This window comes from Poecilia mexicana, unplaced genomic scaffold, assembly GCF_051168715.1.
Source record: "Poecilia mexicana isolate PSO_F unplaced genomic scaffold, ASM5116871v1 scaffold_9, whole genome shotgun sequence".
Classification (NCBI taxonomy): Eukaryota; Metazoa; Chordata; class Actinopteri; order Cyprinodontiformes; family Poeciliidae; genus Poecilia; species Poecilia mexicana.
Window position 1 is genome coordinate 20,304,312 of NW_028263378.1, and position 22,119 is coordinate 20,326,430.

The following is a 22,119-nucleotide window of genomic DNA, read 5'->3' on the forward strand; positions in this document are numbered from 1 at the left end:
GATACATTATTTTTATTTTTGCCATGTTGATGTTGAAAGTTGTAAATTTTTTTGTTGTATTTTTTATTTTTTTGCAGAATAAAAGACGTTCTGAAAATTCAAAAATATAGTTTTTTCTAAGTTGGCCTGGGGAAAAAAAGTCTAATTGTAGTTTCAGTTGTGTTTGCATAGTAATTACTATTTGATAACCTGTGAATTAAAGACATAGTTTGTATTCCACTGTTGTGACTGTTTGATGTACTGGGCATATGTTATATTGCCAAGTGAAATGTGGAAATGCAGCTAAATCACACAGACATGATAACTGTTTGTGTGATATGTTCCCCTGTACATACAGAGGCTTGCAGTGTACTTTCCCCCTTACAGAGTTCTTGTATTTTTTGCATTTTTGTCATAGTTAGATGCTTCCAATCATCAAACAAATTGACCTCAACACTTTGACAACATTGTTTTTGAGAAGAGGCATCCCCTGCAGCAGGTAAAGCTGTGCAACAATTTAAAAGAAATTGTTCTAACATAGTCTTGGCTAAACCTAACAGACTTATAGAATATGCTAATTTGTGACTGCAGGGTGAAACATGATCTCATGTCAGTGTTCCTTTATCACACTAATGAGTGAAACAGTTAAATATTTAACTTCCCTATTTTCATCATCAATCTGCACTATTCATTCCCTATTAATGAGCAATAGTTCTTTGTGAGCAAAGGGCAGAAAAAAATGTCTAAATTATTTATTAATAATGTATTAGCAGGTAATTTCATTTAATTCTAAAATGATCTAAAAATACCTGTTGATAAAATGTTACCTTATTGTGTTTTGAAAGGGAATATGGATATTATATAAACATAACCAACATTTGGAATTAAATATAATAAATAAGTAAGCTTTATGTACAGGCCCATGAAATAGTATTTTTTCTCCTACACTTACATTGTTAATATTTTTTATTGTAATATTAAACCTCTACAATGTAATATTTGTGCTTTATTATTCTGATTGCACTGTTTTAATAGCAACTCTGTGGCTGTGAGTAAAGATTTGTGTTCCCAGGTCGTAACAGCAGTTCTGCTGAAGGCAAACCTTCTCTGCGTCAGGGGACATAATCCAGGTAAACAACCCAGGTTTCCGACCCAGAGTCAAAACGCACACAGAAAAACAGCCTAGGTAATGAAAGGTTTCCAGTCGGTTACGTTCCACAGAAAAACATTCAGGAAGACGATGCCCAGCAGCAGAGGTAGTAGGACCCACCAGAACTAGGACTGTAAATCCACATTATGTAAACTTGAGAATGTCACCGACCACCCCAAGCACAGTGGTTTCAGTAGAGTTCATGTTTTTAAATCCTGAATTTAAAAAACTGCTAAAACATAAACAGTGTCTCCATAAAGAAATAAAATGCATAGTGTGGTCAAAGGTAAAACCATAAAGATTATATGAAAAACTTGACCCTCTTTTGCATCGGAGGCCTGAAAGCTGCAGACATGTTACATTGGCATCATTAGAAATCATTTCAAAATAAAACAAACTTGATTAAACTTAAAAATGAAGAAACGGCAAGATGTGTCTGTTTCACAGTGAATATATAAAATTAGCTGTGTGAGATTTTAGATTTTATCTCATGCAATAATTTTAATTCTATTACTCAAAAGAGTGGACTACAGGTGGCTATAACATATAAAAAAACATTTAGATCACCTCTGACCTTAAGTAAACTTATTTACCTTGCACTAGCTGTTCAGGAACAACTGTAGAAGGACCTACACCAAAACATTACCTGTCAAAATATCTTATTAAGAACCACGACTTGGACAAGGCTCACTGGCACTTGTCAGAGAAGAGAGCAGCAGAGGTGAGAAAAAGCAGTAAAGATCCCCATAAAACCTTCAGTCATGCTTGAGTTGCACTTAAGGACAGATTCACATGTGTGTGTACGTGTGAATGTGTGTGTGAGAAAGAGAAAATGAGAGAGAGAGAAAGCTCCAGCGCTTCATGTAGTGTCAGGACTGATGAATGGCTCTAGCTCTAGGGTTTCCCATTACCCAGAATGCAGTCTGCTATAAACGATGTTTTGTGTAAGGCAGTGAGGACCAAAGCACTCTACCGCAAAATGCTGGCATCTTACCTGAACACCTGCTTCAGAGATAGAGTAATTACAAACAGACTTCATGATGAAGATAATCTAATTTCCCCCAAAATGAATCTTTAACACAATATAACAGGATTGTGATTAAAACCAAAGTTGGAAGATGCAATCACATATTAGATCCAGCTTTCTGCAGCTCAACAGAACATAAAGAAAAATTAAGATAATTCAAAGCATGTATCAATAAAAAAAAATACACGCAAGGTTAAGTACAAAAGAGGATGATTAATGCCAAAACCAAAGCTACGGGATGCTTGTTCTCTGATCTTTCCGTAATTTTAGGCAAATACAATTTTGCACACCCAATCTGCAGCAATTCAGTCTTCAACAATGAGCATCAAGGATCCCAGTTTGTCCATGAAATTTTTACAGCACAAAGTTTGAAAAAAAAATTGAATTTGCACAGTCACAAAATCAGAACACCTTATTTTTAAAAGCCTTGGCTCAGACAAAAATACATCACACTTTTGAGTGGATAAATGCTTATTCAGTTAATAAAAAGACAAGAACTCAATAAGGGATATGAGATAAACTAGAACTCTGCACAATGAAAAGCACAGAGATGCGTCAGTCATGCACTTACAATCATTTTGCCTACAGATGCAATCCAGCAGAACAACGGTGTGTGTGAATCCGTATGCATCCGTCTAACACTGTTAATTTTAGCTTGTAAAAATCGCTCATTGAAGCCAATTAATTATAGCTTTCCACACAACTCAAAACTTATTTTGAGGATAAGTTTTGCATCTGCTATTCCTCTTATTTTTGTGGAGAGAGAATGAAGTTGTACAACACTATCAGGAGAGGAAAGTATGTGGGATGTGTAAAGAGTTTGGTCACTTATCTATAATGTGTAAGCAACGGCGGAAGAAAACATAAAAAACCTGGCATGCAAATGTGGCATGTAAATTCTAGTAGTACATGCAACGACAAGGCTCAGTCAAGACGTGATTCACATTTGGCCTGAGCTATGTCATTTTCACACAGGAGTAAGCTGCTCCATTGTAGCTCTGGCAGTGACTGAAAGGCTAACGTATCCCTGTACGTAAAGTATGAAGTCTTTTAAACTCTCTGTCAGGTTCTCAAAAAAAGTTTACACTGTATCAAACTCCATTAGCCGACAAGCTTTACTGTCCATGTTCAGGAGAAGCATTCCCATAGTACGGTGCTGCTAACACCATATTGTACAAAGGGAAGGGTGTGCTTCGAGTGTTACTCTTGCATATAAATCAGATTTGAGGAGTGCTTCAGCATAAGTTGTTTGGTCAATAGGTTTGCCCTGCTGAGCTCTTCAGCTTCTCCAGAACTACCACAGATCTCATGGCGGCTGCTCCAATGAATGCCCATCTTTACTTAACATTACAGTTAAACACACTCTTTGCGATGTTTAACGATGACTTGCACAGTGCTTCCTTAGATATTCACAGCTTGGGAGTTTGTTTCAATAACATAATACTTCTGTAAACTACTCCACAACATGATCTCTGGCCTGTCTGGTAGGTTTCTTGAAGCACTTTGCTCACTGAAAAACTCTGACCTTTGCAAAGCCGCTTTATCTTTTCTGAAAGTAAAGTGCAAACAGATGCATCCTAACTCTTTATCAAGATGCTTTTTACTTTATTTCGATGCAAAAACTTAACAGACCGTGATACAAATTCACAGGACACTTATTAGATTTACTACGTAAAAATATGTGAAAACCATGTGCATTTTTCTGTTGGACTGTCACATAAGATTGTAATAAAAATCAATATAAGTTTGTAGCTGAAACTTGACAAAATGGAAAGGCCAAAGGGGTTTGAACATTTTATAAGGCACTTTATATAGACCCACTTAACCCCATTGCTTGGATTTTATTCCACATTTTTCACTGGTACCGTCTCCAAGACACAGAGAACTATCAGTAAAAATGGCAAAGAGGCAGTGATGCAGAACATTTACAGGAGCAGACACTACCATCTTGAGCATTTATGCATTGTATCCAGACGTCTGACTTCATATAACGTGCCTGAGTGACTGTGCTTCCCCCAGCCCCAGCTGATTCATTATTAAGCACCTCAAATTTTTAAAAATGGGAACCACTTACATTGTGTTTTGGGTTGTCACCTTTTTTACAGGTACAAGCAGGAGGACTTCTATGAAAACGTGGTTGGGGACCTCAGGTTTACATTCTCAGCCACCCACACATATACACAATTGAACAGCAAGAATGAAAACCGAAAAACTAGTGATAAGCTTCGTCATGTGGTGTTTTACTGAAAACGTGGGCCACACAGAGGGTAATCTGTTTTTATACAGGGCATGACAGCTAAGACAGGGTTAGGGCTCTGGGGAAACGAGAGGATATTGCTGATAAGGTCTAAGGTACATTTTAAAGAAGATGCCTGACACGACAAATGTGAGTCACTCACTCGCTGTTCATGTTTTTCTCTAGATAAAAGGCTACAACTATAATGCTCCTCCTGCTACAATTTATCTTCTCCGTTTTATGACTCAAGGCAATTTTATGAGCTCTAGACGTAAATTTAAAAAGGCAGAGAATGACAGGAAACAACCCGAGGATAGACAGTTTTGGATTGATCTTTCTTATCTATTTCTTGTCATTCTTGTCATACATAATCATTTGAAAAATGTTTAAAATGTTGGTTATTTAGGAATGCAAACGACAAAGAGCAAAACAACAAAGCTGATGGCAAATGGCTTATGATCTTGCTGGGATACTGAAAAATGCATGTTACAGTGATATAAATAAGAGGGGATGAAGGATTTTCTTATGCTCACTTCTTGAGCAGTAGAAAACAGAACATGGCAGGCAGATAATGTATCAGTAGCTTAGCCATCACAAGGCTAAGCTACAGATATGTGCCTTGATGTTGAAAGCTGATTGCCTCTCCTTATGTTCATCAGATGTACGCAAGTAATTTTACCTATAAGGAATTAATTTAAATAAAAAAAATTTTCGTTCCAGAAAAACAAGAAATTTCTTAAACCAGTAAACCAGTAAATGTATTCAAAATCTACCTTCCTATTTTACCTCTTTGATTTGCTGTGACACAGCAAAATAAAATCTTCATGTCCTGACTGTATTACAATCAAAAAGTGTGGTGCACAAGTAGACTCTCAAGTTAATATGTGTTAGTTAGCAAGGGGAAGCTGATAGCTCACTTTTGGTCAAGTTGGTCAACTTCTAAGGAGGCAATCAGAAAACTAAGGCGAAGGAGCAGGGCTGTAATCTTGAAATCGAATCGTACGGGGGCGAGCTGGATGAAACAACTACAAAACTGCTTTTAATTGCTGTTGTTCGACCCGTGGGTAACCGGATGGATTTTCTTCTCCTTTTTTTACAGCTGCTAAAGGTCTGTCTTTGCTATTGGTCTGGGTCTATCTGTTTCTTTTCTCCATAATAAGCTGTCTCGATGGACTCAGGACAGAACAGGTGAGCTCTGCACCTCACTGCTCATTATCTAGGTGGACAAGCAGTGATGAAAAATGTATAGGAGAGGGCAGAGCAGCCTTTTTTTTTATTTGCTGTTGTCATAGTAACTGCAGAAGCTGCTAATAAAACTGTCATTAGTTACAATGTACATTGAGTGCAGATGTTAATTTAAATAAGGAAAATTTCTTTACATGTTTTTGCTATAACTTGTGGTTTTGTTTTGATTTGCCGTAAGATATAACATAGTCCTTGTGTGGTGGATGCCCTTACCACCACCACATAGTGTTAGTATTTATTTCTTTATTAGTATAGTTTAAGATATTTCATTTAGACATATATTCTAATGGGTGCACACTTTAGTTAATGTCTGTCTGAATGGTTTATTTATATTTGTGTTTTGAGGTGCTGCTCATAGGAACCAGCTGGTGGAGGATCCTGGGGCAAACCATCCACAAACTACTGAGACTGAAGGGGGAGATGCCAAGATTATTATTTAATTTGTCACTTAAAATATTCACTTATTGTTTGTGCTAAGTCAAAGTTATTTGTTTATAGAATGCTTTAGTTAATTTTGTATTTATTTGTTCTTTTGTTTGGTCAGACATCCCTCCTGTGGTAGATTTGGGTTACTCCACCCCTATTTAAGCAGCCTTTGTTCTTTGTTTGGTAGGTCAGTTTTGTTTGTGTTTAGTTAGAGTTCAGTTGACCTCAGTTAATTTGGATCCAAATTTGTTATTTATCTTTTGATTTATTCTTGCTTTAGATTTAAATTTAAATTTAATTAAAGCTTAACTTAGGGTTTTAATGGATTGATCTACAAGAAATCCAACTTAATAGGAAGCAATTGACATACAGGAAGTGACTAAAGAGTGCCATTTTGAAATGGAGGTTTTACATTGTTTTATTATCTTCTGAGAGATCCCGGTCTCATTTCTCTGAAACCAGTTTTCAGCTTAAATAAATATAATTTATCATATTTATGTAATAAATTTTAATTATTAAATAAATATATTTAAATAAATGTATTTATTTATTTAATTATTAACTACATTTAGATTAAATAGAGTATTTGATTTTTTGACAATGGACAAAAAAAGTATACGAACTTATCTTTCTTTTTTTTTTAAGATAAAACTGTCTGTGTTTCTTTATTTTGTGGGGATATTGCCATTCTGCTGTTTGTAACACTGACAAGAGACAATGGCAGAGTCACTGTCCTTTGGCCAGATGACAAGATTTGGGAAAGATATTCACAGTGTCCTTCTAAATTAACCTCACTTCACAAACTGAGCAGATCTCCTACCTGTTCGGTCACGAATGGCGAGATTTTTCCCTTTCTTCAAGACAATATCCAATTGGTACATGGCTGGACAAGGCAGATGAGGCTGAGACTCTGCATTACTAGGTCCAACAATGTTGATCCCCTGTAAACACAAGAAGTCCAAGTTATACAAATACTTCACTGCTTTTTAGGACTTCTATTGCAAAAATAAAAGTAAAGTAAATATCTTAAGTTTCACCCAAGTATTACTTCTTTGCTAGTCAATTTCATGGGTTGCCATTTTCAATGAACTTATTCCATTAACATTACACAGAGGCCAGTTTAAACCAACTTTAAACTGGTTTTAACCAAACAGTTTTTAGAATACAGGCACTTGTTTTAGTAATCCAAATGTTTACATTTATTATGGCTCTTAAAAAACTAAAAAAAAAAAAAGAACAAATAAGTTCTTTGAAGACAAAAGAAAATATTTTTAATTGTCTCAAAATAACACAAAATGCCAACTTAGGTAGTACAGTTGAGCATTATTCAAGGAGAAACTCATTTGGCATGTTGATCGCGCTCCCTGTGTTCAAGCTTCAAATAAAACATTTTCCATATTAGCACTACAATCTGCAAGTGCAAAGTATCTCCATGCATTGAAAAAAATTATATTTGCAAATTACATATTATGTGCTCCCTGATATTTACTGGGAACTGCTGAGTTCATGCACGTTATTGTGAAAGGCTAGCAGCATGGGACTCTTGTCTACTGCCATTTTTTTTGCATGTCATGCTGAAGGCCTGAGGTCAGTGCTGCACTTTGACAATGAACCCCCCGATGGCTGTTTCTATGCCGCTCATTTGCAAGCCACAACAGGAACTGAGCCACTCTATGGGCTTCACAATAACATACTATCTTATTCAAGCTCTTGTAAATTTGAGTCCACCATGTTTATTTCTCATTGTTGCCCATCAGGCAGCCCTTTGGTGAGCACTGGTGTCATATTTCACCAGCTGTGGTGCTCAGACATGAGGCTAATAATAACTACAAAACAACATAAAAGGCTTGAGGACCACCAGAAAACAGAGAAACTTCATTAAAGTTTTTACTGTAAATAAGAGATATGGGGAGTTTAAATAAATTGATATTTAGGTTGACCAAATATCAAAACATTAATCACAAGGCGTATAAATAACAACACTGTCATTTTTGCAAAAAAAAAAAAAACTTTCTAATTCTATATGACTGACTTACAGATAATATTCTCGTTTAACATCTTTAGGTTATGCATCAAGGCCTAGAATGTTGTCTTTGCACATAGATTCAGAATTTCAAATAAACATAATAATAATAAACATAATGGATAAAAATAACAAAAAAAAGTTACAACCTTAATAAAAGTTAAAGTAAATTTTATTTTTTGCAAATCACCTACTCTTGTGTGATTTACAAAGTCATAATCAAATATAACACTTCAGTATACTACATACCCTGATAAGGTAGCCTTTGACTTTCTTTTTTTTTTTCATTTTTGTTATGAAAAACCGATTTAGCAGATTTAACAAAAGCAAGTACTGTTTCATTCAATGGCTGATTGACAGATAAATCAAAATGTTTTCTTTGAAAAACCTCCACACACATTTCAACTGTGCACATAAGTCACTGACATTTAGCTACCTGGCTCTGTGTATGCGGGGTTCTAGCAACACCATGGCATTCAGACTGTAAATGTAGCCAAATAACGCTGGCCGAACAGTGACAAGATGAGACCTACTGAACATGACAACTTTACAAAAAATATATTAAACTACATAAGGATTAAGAGTATGATAATAATTTCCATGTATTGTTTTTTCTAAACATACATAGCAGTGCACAAGCATAACAGGTGTACAGGATTTGAAATGGATTTGCTTACAGCAAAGCTTGTTTGAGTAAAAAACAGGTGCAGGATTAGATAAAGCATGCAAACAGATGAACCAGACAGATATCTTTTCAAAACCTAACTCGAAAACTCAGATAAAGGAAAAAAAAAAAAAGAAAAAGCTTTTATATACAGAATTAGTAGCAGCAAAAACATGAGTGCAAACAAATAGATTCTATTTCTTGAACCAGTCTCTTTGTTTGGTTTTTCCTTTGGCACACAGTCAGGACAGAGAATCCATCTCTGTTTAATCCCTTGGGCCTAGATCAGCCCTCAGCCTACAGTACTAATGACCACAGAGTGAGATGGACCGAACATCTCCACATTCAGAGTCACAGAACTGGAACACAAAAGAAACTAAGTCAAAACTAAACAAAAATTCTCACACTTTTCCAGTTTAGTGCTACAAAATTTTGAAGGTAACAAGAGTGATTTTAGCTAACCTGAATTCACATAGCACGATTTTTTATTTAGTTTATTATAGCTAATAAATTTTCTACTAATCAAATGTTTTCACTGACATTGTTTGGCTGCTGTTGTATGTCTTTAGTTTTTAAAATGTCCTTTTTAACTGTTAGTATGAATACGGTTTAGCACTAAATGTAACTTAGCTGTTAGCCTTGAGCCATTAGCCTTTGGTTGTTGGCTAGATTGAGTCCAGATGTTCAACATTGTTCAGGTTATCATTTTATACCACAATCAAGTAATTATGTCACCTTCAGTTGTCATAAATATGCAGTATGTATCAAATATGACTTAAAGAAATTTAACTTTGCAATTTAACATCTTGAAATTGGGCCTCTCCTGCCTGGTTTTTTCCCTGCAGTTATTTGCTCTAGTGCTGACTCATTTTTCATCAGTGTCTATATGAATAACACTTTGTACATTGGTATTTTTGACTTCCCAACATCCAAACTTGTAAAATTAGCTTCAAATGACATCTTGGGACCAAATGGTGTGTGGAAACTGCTGACTGCATATTGGTATGACACACTGTGTCCTTAGTGTCATGTTGTGACAGTTAGATTACTATAGTGCAGTAAATCATGGCCCAGCATTAGATGATATTTTGACATACAAAAACTGAAGATGTAAGCCACATGAGATTTTAAAATAATTACAGCCAATATCAATATGGGTTTTCATTGCAACCTTTCCCCATCTGCATCTAATTCACAGGAAGCCACATTTTTCAGAATGTTTCAAAACACATTACTGTGTGTTCGGCCTATCAGATGATAGGCCGAACACACAGTTCGGCCTATCATTCAAATCATTGCCAGCACTATGGCAACTTTGAAACAAATTAAGCAAATTGACCAGAATGTAGAAGACAGCAAGGCTGCAGCATGGTTGGTAGTCTTCCAAGGGAGAAAAAAGTTTGACAGGCTTCTGCACACCTGAGGCTGACAGACTTACCAGGATTGTTGTATGTTAGGAACTGGTAAATAAATTCCAGACCTCTAGTTTCATAAAAAAGGACCTTATTGAAAAAGACAGAGAATGGACATTGTCATCAATAATGCCACTGACAAAAGGTGAATAATTTGCTCCATGCAAAAGAGCTTTTATTGTGATTTCTGTACTGCTGTCTCTTCAGCTGTGTCATCTCAAATAGTTACGTCTCATATTCCTTTAAATACCAGTATATTCATGCATTTATGTATTGTATTTATTTTTTATCTCGAATGAGATGCTGAACCTGTTTTAATGACTTTTCTATCCCCTGTTGTTTGGACAGTAGTCTGATGTGTTGGTATTTAGCTGGCTCATAAACAAGTGGACTCTCCTATTAGACTGGTATTTACTGCTCAGCCAGGAACATTTTTGTACTCTGGTCAGTTGTCAGTGGGCACACAGTGTGCTCAAATTACTGGTCATACAGATTTTTTTGGTTGCATTTTTCCTGTTTTTTTTTGCTGGCTAATGAACCGTTTCCCTATATGTAAAAGCCAAATTGGTGCTTTTGTTTTATTTTGGAGTTGAGTTGGCTCAAAGTAACTTTTACTGGATATGTTCGAGGACAACAGTAATATTGTTTTGATCCTGCTCTCAAAAGATTGATTTAGTTTGGATGGTGAATCATCCAAAATAAATCAATGTGGTTGATTTGGTTTGGTTTTGATGTGGGAAAAATGTGAATCATTGTTTTCTAACCCATGAGGTTTAAAATTTAAACTGTGATAAAGTAGGCATAAAAGATGTCAAAACAATTTAGCATGCTTTAAATTACATCCGAGTGTACACTTTAGGCTAAAATAGTGACGCACAGTGATTTGGATAAGTAACTTTATTCTGATTACTGGATTTGAAATAGCAATGCATTGGATTACTCATTACTGAAAGAAGTGGTCAGATAAGACAAAGGCTGCGTTTACTCTGCAGCCTGAAGTGACCCAATTCCGATTTTTTTGTCAATTCCGATTTTTTTGTCAATTCCGATTTTTTTTGCTGGGGCCGTTCATGCTGCCAGTAAATGCGACCTGTATGCGTTCTGCGGTGTGAACGGGCCAACGACCTGAAAGTGTCGCGCATGCGCAGTAGAGGGCGCAGTAACATTGAACATCTACGATGAGAAGTTTATCAAAAATGTGTTCATTTGTTCTTCAAATTCACATTGTTTAGTCAAAAAGTTGTTTCTCCAGACATTATAAATTATGTTATACTGAATCTAAGTTGCAACACTGTATTCCAGTGTTACTGTAGTCAATAGAAGAATGTGCGCCTCTGTTCTACTGCCGAAAACACAAATACTCCAGACACCATGTAATATATGCTGTCTAAGTTGGATAAGGGATCTTTCTAAAGGTTTATTAGTAGATTATGTGGACATACTTTACAGTAGTAAGCATTTACTGAGCTCAGAGACCTGTTAAAAAGCCATTCAAAAAAATTAGTCCAACGGTTTTAGCGTTATTGATGTTCTCGCACCATAATAAGGTTTTAATGTACAATTGAAATCCCAAAGGTCTCCATGCAGAATACTGCAGCATGATCTGACTAACAGCTTTAGCCATAATGGTTGTATAGAGGGACTTTAGCATTAAATCAATAAAAGATCGTAGACAGAATAACTTATGGCTGTACACCTGTTGTTTTTTTACCGTTCAGTCCCTGATGTAATCACAAACTGGAAATGGTTGCATGACATTTTCGTCAGCCTATAAGAAGGAAGACGAGAAAGATCAATGTGAAAAACACATTTGATGTGGTCTGACATCTGACCGCCTATCCTGCTCTGTTTCTTTTTCACAATGAGTATGAACAGAGACTGGTCTCTCTCTTCTAAGGACTATCTGCTGAAAAGGATGCCCCCTGGTCTCCGAGTAGCAATAACCAGGCCAGCCATACACCACCTCTGATGATTTCACAAAGGTTGCCAGTGCTCTGTTCATATCCAGACTGAAATACCTGTTGCCTGTAAGAAAGCCCCAACACTGGACAAATGATGATTTCACACACACACACACACACACACACACACACACACACACACACACACACACACACACACACACACACACACACACACACACACACACACACACACACACACACACACAGACATATGATAGGCCTGTCACAATAATAAATTTTGCCGGATGATAAATTGTCCTAGAACATATTGTGATAAACGATAACATTGTTGTTTTAAGAGCATTTTCAAGTAGTATAATAGTAATAATGGCATAAAAATGCAAGAATGCATTTTCAAAGGTCAATAAACTTTCGATTTTAATAAACATTTAAATGCTGACACTAGAAGACATTTGAGATATCCAAAATAATGAAAGAAAACAACAGAAACAACAAATTAAATAAATTATTAAGTCTCTGTAAACAAAATTATCTTTCAAAAAAGGAGACCAAAACACCAGACTGAAGACTTTTATCATTCAGTTTTTGGTAAAAAAAAAAAAAAAAAAGGATAAATCAAACAAATTAAAATTATTGAGTTTCTTTTAATTTATTATACAATTAATTGGTTTCCTGCTTATTGTGACAGGTCTACATATGGATATTGTCTTTTTGTGCATGTTGTTTTAAAATCACCATACTTAGGGTCAGGCATTGCCTAATGCCGAAGTGCCAGCGTTCATTATGAGTATAGCTTTTCAAAAGTGAAGAGCTGACCATTTTTAATATCTGCCTTAGTACTTACATAAGTTTTTGAGAAAAAACGTCTACTTTGGAATACTAATCAGTCCTATATTTCTTTCTGGGCAGCATATCATAACAATTACTTCTTTTGTGCAAGAGTAGCCTGTAGTTAGCCCTGGGCACAGTATGTAGCCAGATTCTCATTTCTCACAGTGATGGCAGGTAATTTCCATGCTCTGAATGTCCCTTTAAAAATATCCTGAACCTATTTCTGCTTTGTCATTAACAGAAAATATCCCCCCCCCCCCTTTGTCATAGCACCATCAATTACCATGTGAAAATCCAGCCTTTATTTATTATTTAGCACAGCACATGGTGCTTTGGCATTTTTTCTCAGGAAAAAAGTACTGTTAAAAATCTTAAAACAAAAAGAACTTTATATCTTAACTCAATTTACTGTACTGCACATTGCATGCACTCAATACTAGGTCAGTACTCTTTTAGTATAAAATACTGCATGACAGTAATCAGCCTATGGCTGTGTTCAGGAATTTAGGAAGCCCAAATTGCTTTACATGTTGGCCATTTTAAGCACATTTTCCTTGTTGGATCTGATGTCTCTCATCTTCTTTTTCACAAACTGGCTGCAGCGTCACTAAATTTACCAGAAAGTAAACATCTGAAATCTAACTCTGTATGTAATAAATATAGAATCATGTAGTTCAACTCTTTGAATGGAAATTCTAAAATAGAGATTTTCATGATGTTTTAAATTTGGTGAGATCAACCAATATAAATATATATCATATGACCTATACTGAAAGAGTTTTGCAGTGCTATAACTGGGTTTGTCATAAACACAGTGAATCAATGAAACACAGATCAAACAAATCCCATCTACAAGCTCTATTCACTTCACTCTACTAGAGCAGTAGAGAGGGGCTCTGCTGCCCCTTTCAAGAATGTTGCCAGATAAACTTTAGTAGTTTTATCTGCTGACAGAGTGATGGATGGCCGTTATCTAAATCATGCTGCTGAGCTAATGGTCCTGATGTTGAGGTGTTGGCATCCTGGGGTTATGTGTCTGGCAGAAAATTAGATTGCATTGTTACGAGTCTTTCTTGCAATTGATGTCCAATCCTGAAACTAACTTCTAATTAATGTTTGCAGAATACCTTGATCAGAGCTCAGATGGAAACATTGTGCCAGGACTATCATTCGCAGCAAAAAGACTCCCGGCAAGTCATAATGCACATATTTTAAACACGTACATAAGACAAGTATTTAAGCTTTCAAAAATATAACTAAGCTAACACAGAACCACACGGATCCAATGTTCCCAAATAAATAAAAGGAAACGATGTACTCTGAGTGCATCAGAATTCATTCGTTCTGATGGAGTTTAAATCTGTCATGAAAAGAGTGCTGACCCAGAGTCCCTCCTTCAGTGTTCAAACCATAGAGCAACAGCATGGTACATAGACGCTACGATCACAACCTCATGTTGTAGGAAAGGCTCTTGAGGTTTGCCAGTGAGGCCTAATACATTGCTAGAAATGTATTTGGGTTTTTTTTTTTGTACTCACTCTAAATTTAGAACATACGGGGGAGGAAAACACTGTAGAAGACTGAGGTTGTTTCCAGCTGTATATATATGTCTTAAAATCCTCCTCTTATATTTTATGTAAGACAGAGTAAAAATTCAGTTTAAACAACAAAATATTGTACATTTTTACAGATTCTTATCTTTGTTATTTTAAAAAGTAACTCATGCATCAACAAAATGTGACACCTATTATCTGGTTTTAAGAAAGGATAATAAACATTTGCAGATTTTGCACCTGAAATCACCAGCTACTGACTGAGTCACCCTGAAGACGGCAAAGGTGTTAGTAACTTTCATCCATCATTTTTTTAGATGACAGGTGAACTGAATCCAGTACTGTCCGTCTCCGTCGCATTCAATCCATCTTTTTACTCTATTGTGTCAGAAAACTAACTTACTTGTCTGGAAACTGTTTAACTTGTCTGGAGATTATTTTAATCCCAATTTGGAAATCAAATATCATACAATGCCTTGCAAAAGCATTTGTGAACCTTGAAGTTTTTACAAAGTCAAACATCAATGCATTTTATCAAGATTTTATGTGACAGACTAACATGAAGTGGTTCGTAATTTTGAAGTGAGAAGCAAATTTACATAACTGGTTGCACTGGACTTTATCTAAGATAAACCAGATGTTAACATAATCTGTAGAAACACAGACATTTCTGTTTGCTAAATGCCACACAAATCAAAGAAAGATATTTTTATTCTTTCTGTCAATGTCAGAGTGTTACATAGACAAAGATGGATGGAAATAGAAACTTAGAAAAGCCTCAATTTTGAATTCATGGTTTAGTAAAATTTACCTTACTTACATTTGTAAAGAAGAAAAAAAAGGCTGTATTGTTTACAGTGAGGAATAAAATGTAATGTTGTCCCAGATATTTAAATATCTGCAGTCAACAGTATTTTCTGAAATTTTTCTGAACTCTCAAACTGTATGCAGTTTGATCATTTTACCCTCAAAAATAAATTTCTATGTATGTGTTTCAGTATTTTATTTAGGAGTACCAGAGTTTATTTGAAAACGGTTTACACCACCATGTAACCTTCAGCTTCACAATCACGCACTATTAGTTTTATAAAGTTCCGGTGGTGTTGTGGTTATAAGGCAAAAATGTAAAGACATTCAAAGGGTGGAAATGCTTCAGTAAGACACAGTTCATTAAAATCACGTCGCATCAAACATAATCTCAAAATTGCTGTGCAGCCCATTTATTAATGCTGATGAGAACCTTCAGTATGCGCGGCTATAAGAGTATGATTGCTTCTCAGTATGTGCAGGCTGACCCTATGTAATGTGACAAGAGCCACTCAACTAAATAATGAGGTTTCTTTGGTGTGCTCTTTCCCTAATAACAGCCGAGCAGCCTGCTGTATAAATTGCAACCTTCTTCCCACTGCAGCCCCAGATTGAGGTAATTATTCTTCTGACGTAGCAGGTGGAATGACAGGTAAAGCTCATATCTGCTGGAATGAGCACAACTGAATCAACACACTGCATCATACAATTGCAATTCCAACTTGACATTAGAAGTAAAAGCGTTTTATCAAAAATAGACACTTTGGGACATGCAGAGAGAAAAAAGAAATTTCTCTTCGGTTCCATTAATTCTGATCGTAAAAGATGACTTCACAGAACAGATGGTAGCACATCAGTGGCCCATGATCATAAATGAGAAGTCTAGAGAGGCAGCCCAGCATGGATAAAGTAGAAAGCAATGAAGTGATTAAGTAAAAAGAAATGACAGTGAATGAAAAGGAAAGAGTTCATTTGTTCAGTGACACTCCGAAAAATCTATTCAGCTACAAATCGATGCTAGAAGAAAAAGACTCTGGTCTTTCCTGCTCAGAGAAATGTGACACGGATATTTCTAGTATCTTTCAATCAGGAAGGAAACTCTGCGCATGCATAATTAATCACAAAATGTTTGATGCTATCACAGTTTTAAATTCTGGCAAGGAATGTACGATGGAGCAGAATGTGCTGTTTATGTTCATCATAAATATACAGTGCAACGTGTACAAACTTCTTACACAAAATAATCAATTTTACCAATTACATGAGATTTTTATGGCTACAGAAAACGAAACGCAACTGCCTCATGTCATGATAATGAACCTTTTTAACAACTGAATTCTTAAAAGTTTTAGGTTTTGCTTATCTGATGGTTTCGATAGCATCAGAATTACTGGACTACATATTCCCAGGCGTAATTAAAAATACACCGCAGCTCTGAGACTGATCTTTTTTTCGCCTTTTCCGGCATTTCAGCAACTTGAAATGATAGAGTTCAGGGAGTTTTGCGCAGGGAAAGTTTTCAAAAATGAGAACTCTGTGCAGCTGAATATAATTTCTGTGTCTCTTAACTGTATTTTGCAGCAATGACGAGTTGTGTCCAACATCTTCCAAAATCCTTTTTCTGTCCCAGTTCGAACATTTTCAGCCAAATCTTGGTCTTCATTTGGAAAGCATGGTGTGTACGCTTTTTTAAAGAACTTACTAAGTCCAAAATAAAGCAAAAACTCTTTTACATGAGCAAAATTAACCACAACTTTTTTGTAATTATAGTTTAACTATTGCCCAGTCTGTTAATCTATTTCTCTGTATCTCCTACTCACTCTTGAATCCCTCTGTTGCTCTTACAGCTTTTAGAGATTCTCTAAAACAACAATTCAAAGGATGACATGGTTTGATCAGTGTCCTGTTTTCTCATTGCCAGCATATCCTCCTCTCTACAGAAATAACCCCTTCTGTCGGACCTGCTTTACAATAAATGACTTCCCAAGGATCATCCCCTTATAATGCCATCAATCCTCCCATCCATGATTACAATCAGTAGCTCTTTTTTTCATCTGTGACATCAAATATGTACTTTCTATGAGGTAAAGGAAATCCCTCCTAATTGAATGATGGCTTATGAAGAATTTATGCTTAACTACCAAAAATAAATCTTGCATAACCTTTCAAATAACAAGCAGCAGGGATTACTGGGGCACATGTGTGCCCAGATAAGTGCTTGAATAATGAGAAAGTAACTGAAGAACAGTGCTGATTACTCACAATGTTTTCACACATATAATGAAAATACTTTTGAAGAAATTTGGTTCATTTGAATTAATAAACATTGTTTAAGATAATAGATTTTGCACTATGTTCACAGTATTGGCTATGTAATCAATAGATTAGATGGATTTCTCTGGTATAATAGCATGCAGCGACTGCAATAAGGTGGTTTGTTTTGGAAGCTAATTATCAATAATAAGTTGTTTTAAAATAAATCAATAAATAGCTGCATTGTGGTGTGGTCGGTTTATTTATTTTTGCCTGTTGAAGTAATTGCAGGCTTTCAAATTGCCTTTTTGAGGTTTACACATGTCCAGATGTGACTGTTTGGTATGCTGTTGCTCCATTAGTAGGAGGAAGCTTTAACCTCATAAACTGTGGCTCCAGTTTATGCATGTTCTACATGCATTTGATGGGAAACTGGGCTTCATCCACAGCTAGTGGTTTGTCCTCTACTGGTTACCAACAGATGAGAAACCAAGTGTTTAAAGCAACCACTGCAAGCAGCACCAATTTGTGCTGCTTGGTCTGCAAATAATCACCAGACAAATCTTATATTTTGGTCAGATATCATCTTACGGCACTAACTGGATGTATCATGACTCATCTATAAAGTAATAGTGGAGACTAAAACCAGTAATTATACTAAAGGTAGAACTTTAATTACACATTTGATTTTTTTCAATTATCCATTTAGTTTAAAAAAATGACATTTAAGTGTATAATTTGACAAGAGAACTTCAGCGACTTGCTTGACAAATCACTCATATTATTATGGTAATCCTTTGTACCATAATCCTTCATAATCTTACCTCAGCTGCCCTCCGTGTGTAACTCTATGAGAACTACCCTTCCTGGATACTTGGAATATGAACCCAGTTTTGTTTCCTTCTGCCAGCTGTTACAGGACTCATCCTCCCAGTTGTGCCAGATGAACTAAAACCTGCAATACATTCTTCTCGGTTGTGTTACAAAATACTTTCCAATCAGGCTGAAGAGGATGTCTAAGCAAATTTTGCCTTGCATTAAATAGAAACCAATGCCTCAAACACATCCTCGAGCCACTGGCACCTGACAACTACACAACAGAGCCGTGCTCCATAAATAATGAAGATAATGAAGATATTTATAACATTATTATAAGTAATAATGTTCCACTGTGAAAGAAAGATTGAGGCGGAGGTGGTGGAATCAGAAATGTAAACAATGGAATAAGGGGAAATATGAAATACAAAACAGACCAATACACTAGAAGCCAAAATTGAAAAAAAAAAAAAAAATCAGCTTAAATCCATTGATAATTGGGTGTGTCAATGGAGCAAGATGATGGTTTGTTGTTAATAAAAAAATACATCAATAAGAATTGCAGCACCTCTTTCACGCACAAACCAGATCACATCATCATCTCTGAATATGGTGACAAGCTCAGCTGGGAGCATCAAGTGTTGCTGACACTGCAGAAAGACAAGCTGTTCACCCACTGCCAACCAAAGCTGTCAACCAAAAAAAAAAACTGTCTGCAATTACACTGACAAAGCTCTCAAACTGATCTGGGACCAGTTCTGAAAAAACCTCTGCCTGTACGTCTGGAACGATTTGAACTCAGTCTGCTGACTCAGTAGCTCCACAACAGAAAAGGCAGCTGATGTGTTTCTTTGTCTTTTATGCATCACAAGTGTGCATAGTATGTACTGTATACTTTTCAAGTTGACATGCAATAAGATAGGATTTATTTATTTTGTCTTTTTTGTATTTTTTCTAAATAACCCCTGCCAAGTTTTTTTTTTCCTGTTCTCTAACTAAAACAAAACATTTTCTGATGTCCTCTGGTTGAATTATTAAATAAATCAGCAACCTCTCTCTCAAAATGTTCCCCATCAATGCTCACCGATGATAACTAGCAAGAGCAGCAGGGACCTTTTTTTCACAGTAAGCTACAAGCAGACTCAGATAAGCAAAGTGCATTTACAGCTCCCCACAGGGTGCAAGTTTGTTAGGTCTCCTAATATAACTTTTCTCCTGATTTTCTCCTTCTTGCAGTATAAATTACCATGCAAATGTTCACCTAAAGAAGCCAAATCTGATCTTCAGAATTCATTATCAATACCCTTGTCCTTGGTAGACGTTGTGTTCTGCATTGATTTCCCAAGTTTAATGATCCAAACAATTTCTGGCAATGTCTGGCAATTTCCAGTTGGATTCTTGGCTGTCTTGTGCATTTTTTCTTGTGCAAAAAAATTTGCAAAAATGTTCATTTATGCTTTTTAAATTAATTTCTCTGTGTGGGGAAAGGGAAAATTTACAACAAAAATGCTGTGCAGTTATTTTAAAGTAGCACAGTCCCGTTCACAGAATCTGAGACTAAGTGGGGTCAAATACCCTTTTAAAATCACACTCCAACTTTAAAAGGAAATACCATATTATTTTGGAGATATTCATCTTTTCCTCAGTAGTTAAATGGTTTGCCACACGGAAAGTGGTGGTTGCCAAGTGTCATTAGTCACACCCCATTTAGCAACTTCAACGACGCCATACTGGAAATGAGTGACAAGTCATTGCTGCCCATGAGACCTGAAACTCCCAGATAGCCCCAGCCTCCAGAATCGTGATGCAGAAATGCAGAACGAGGTGGTTGCCTCAGCCAAATCTGCCATTATGCTGAGGCACAGCATAAATACAGTATTTACATGACCAACTTACAACTGAATTCCCCTACATCAGCATCTAGTTTCTATCAATGCAGTAAAAGCTTTATGCGTCATGAGGGTGATGAACAGAGGTAACTTATTCTGAAACACAGCATCACTCAGGTATTTGAAGCAAGAAGACAATAGGGCTTAGAATCATGTGTTTTGCATAAAATCTTCATCCTCCAGGCTGTGAGTTTAGAAATAGTACATAACCTACCATCTTCTAAGCGTTCAAGTTTACTTGTTTTTCCACAAAAATGAATGGAAGCAGCCAGGCAGCCACAGTCCACAAGTGTAACTAAGCAATCCCATCTGCAAAGACAGAGTGCCTTTTCCTCTCCAGTTTCCCCTCAGCAGATAGTTACTCCTGTAGCAGCAGCACTTGAACTCTGGTCTGCTTTTTGGCAGCTAATCAGTCATATATTTCAAATTCTTTTGAAATTATCCAGCTCAATTCACAAGCCCAGCATAGAAGACAAGTAATAAGCAAATTGCAATGTTGACTGCTCAACTTTTCTTATTCAATGATGAATAAAAGGCTATAAAAAAAAAAAAACATACTGTGTGGATAATGCGTTTTTAAGAATGTGCAATTTTCATGAGAAAGAGACTGATTCAGCAACCCCTTAGGGAAAAAGTCCCCATAAATCCTTGTCCTTGGATCTGTTCCTGATGTTAAAAACACATTAGCCAGTCCTGAGAGAATTCAACAGTGTGCATTATGCATGCACTGTATACGAGTGAGTACGCATTCAGAACAGCCAGAATTACGTATTTCAGACCCAAGATGTTGGATTTCTGGCCCTCACAGTCTGTAGACATACACACATATACTGAGATTTTGAGGAGTAATGCGAGTTGATATTTAAAATTGATGAAAACCGCTTCTCCAGTAGATGGATGCCTTGTAACGTGTCCAATGCCAGTCTGATGAGTGAACACAAATAGGCACATATCGTCTTATTACACCATTCCTCCTCACCCCCTGCAGCTATCTTCTCTATTTTTACCTGCTGTAGTCTTTCCTCTTCTCTCTCATCCTCTCTATTCTCATGACATTTCTGCTGCTCTGCCTCACTCCCGCTCTCACATCTCATCCTTCATCCTCCTTTATCTTTTGTCTTCCTATCCCCGGCCCCACAAGTAATGTTTTTCTCTCTTCCTGGGCACGTTCAACACCAAAACCCTGGAAGCAGGGACTTAGGACTCGCATAAACAATCTAGCAATAATGGCTTCTCAAAATAGAAGTGCAAGTTGCAGGGCACGTTTCTGCACTTTACTAAATTCAAAACCAAACAAATCCCATTCTTATTTGGTGATTCCCTGTTTTATGTCAGCACATCCTCACCTCTTCCTCCCCGTCAGCGCCCCTCCCTGCCCAGAGTCCGGCCAGTCTCGTGTCACACTAGCAGCCAGCTCAGGTTCCACGCTCGGCGGAAACTGGACACACGACACACCCGCTGCACCTCCGTCCTGCCATCCCAGCCACAAAAAAAACAAACAAACACCCAACACCTGTGCCTAAGGGTAATGCATTCTAGTAAGCAATAAGTCCTAGCAAAGATCAGGTATATGGAAAGTTTGTATGGAAATCTGCATGCAAAACAGGTGAACATGACAAAGGAATGGAAACGTTGGTCTTACGCTAAATTCTTTCATCCCAAATTATAAAATGACACCTTCCTGGAACAAGCAAATGCTACAATGCAACAATACCAGCATATCTTAACAAGTAGATCTATACCGTTTTACATCAGCCTGTCTAAAAGAGCCTCCTACAAGAAAAAAAAAGAGAGAAAAAAACAGCAGGAAGACGTTCCAAATATTATTTTCTATGCATGAATGAATACCTACAGTAAGGCTTTGTCCAACAGCTGAGAGAGGC

At 36.5% G+C, this 22,119-nt stretch overlaps 1 protein-coding gene across 1 annotated transcript in view; it reads right to left on the bottom strand.

Moving 5' to 3' along the window:
- The window catches only part of LOC106926926 (multiple C2 and transmembrane domain-containing protein 1-like), a 148,093-nt gene that overhangs the window by 95,412 nt on the left and 30,562 nt on the right, over positions 1 to 22,119 (bottom strand). Inside the window, exon 2 of the mRNA XM_088008955.1 lies at positions 6,884 to 7,004. Within this exon, the coding sequence (XP_087865081.1) occupies positions 6,884 to 7,004 (121 nt within the window). The remainder of the gene's footprint in view (positions 1 to 6,883; positions 7,005 to 22,119) is intronic.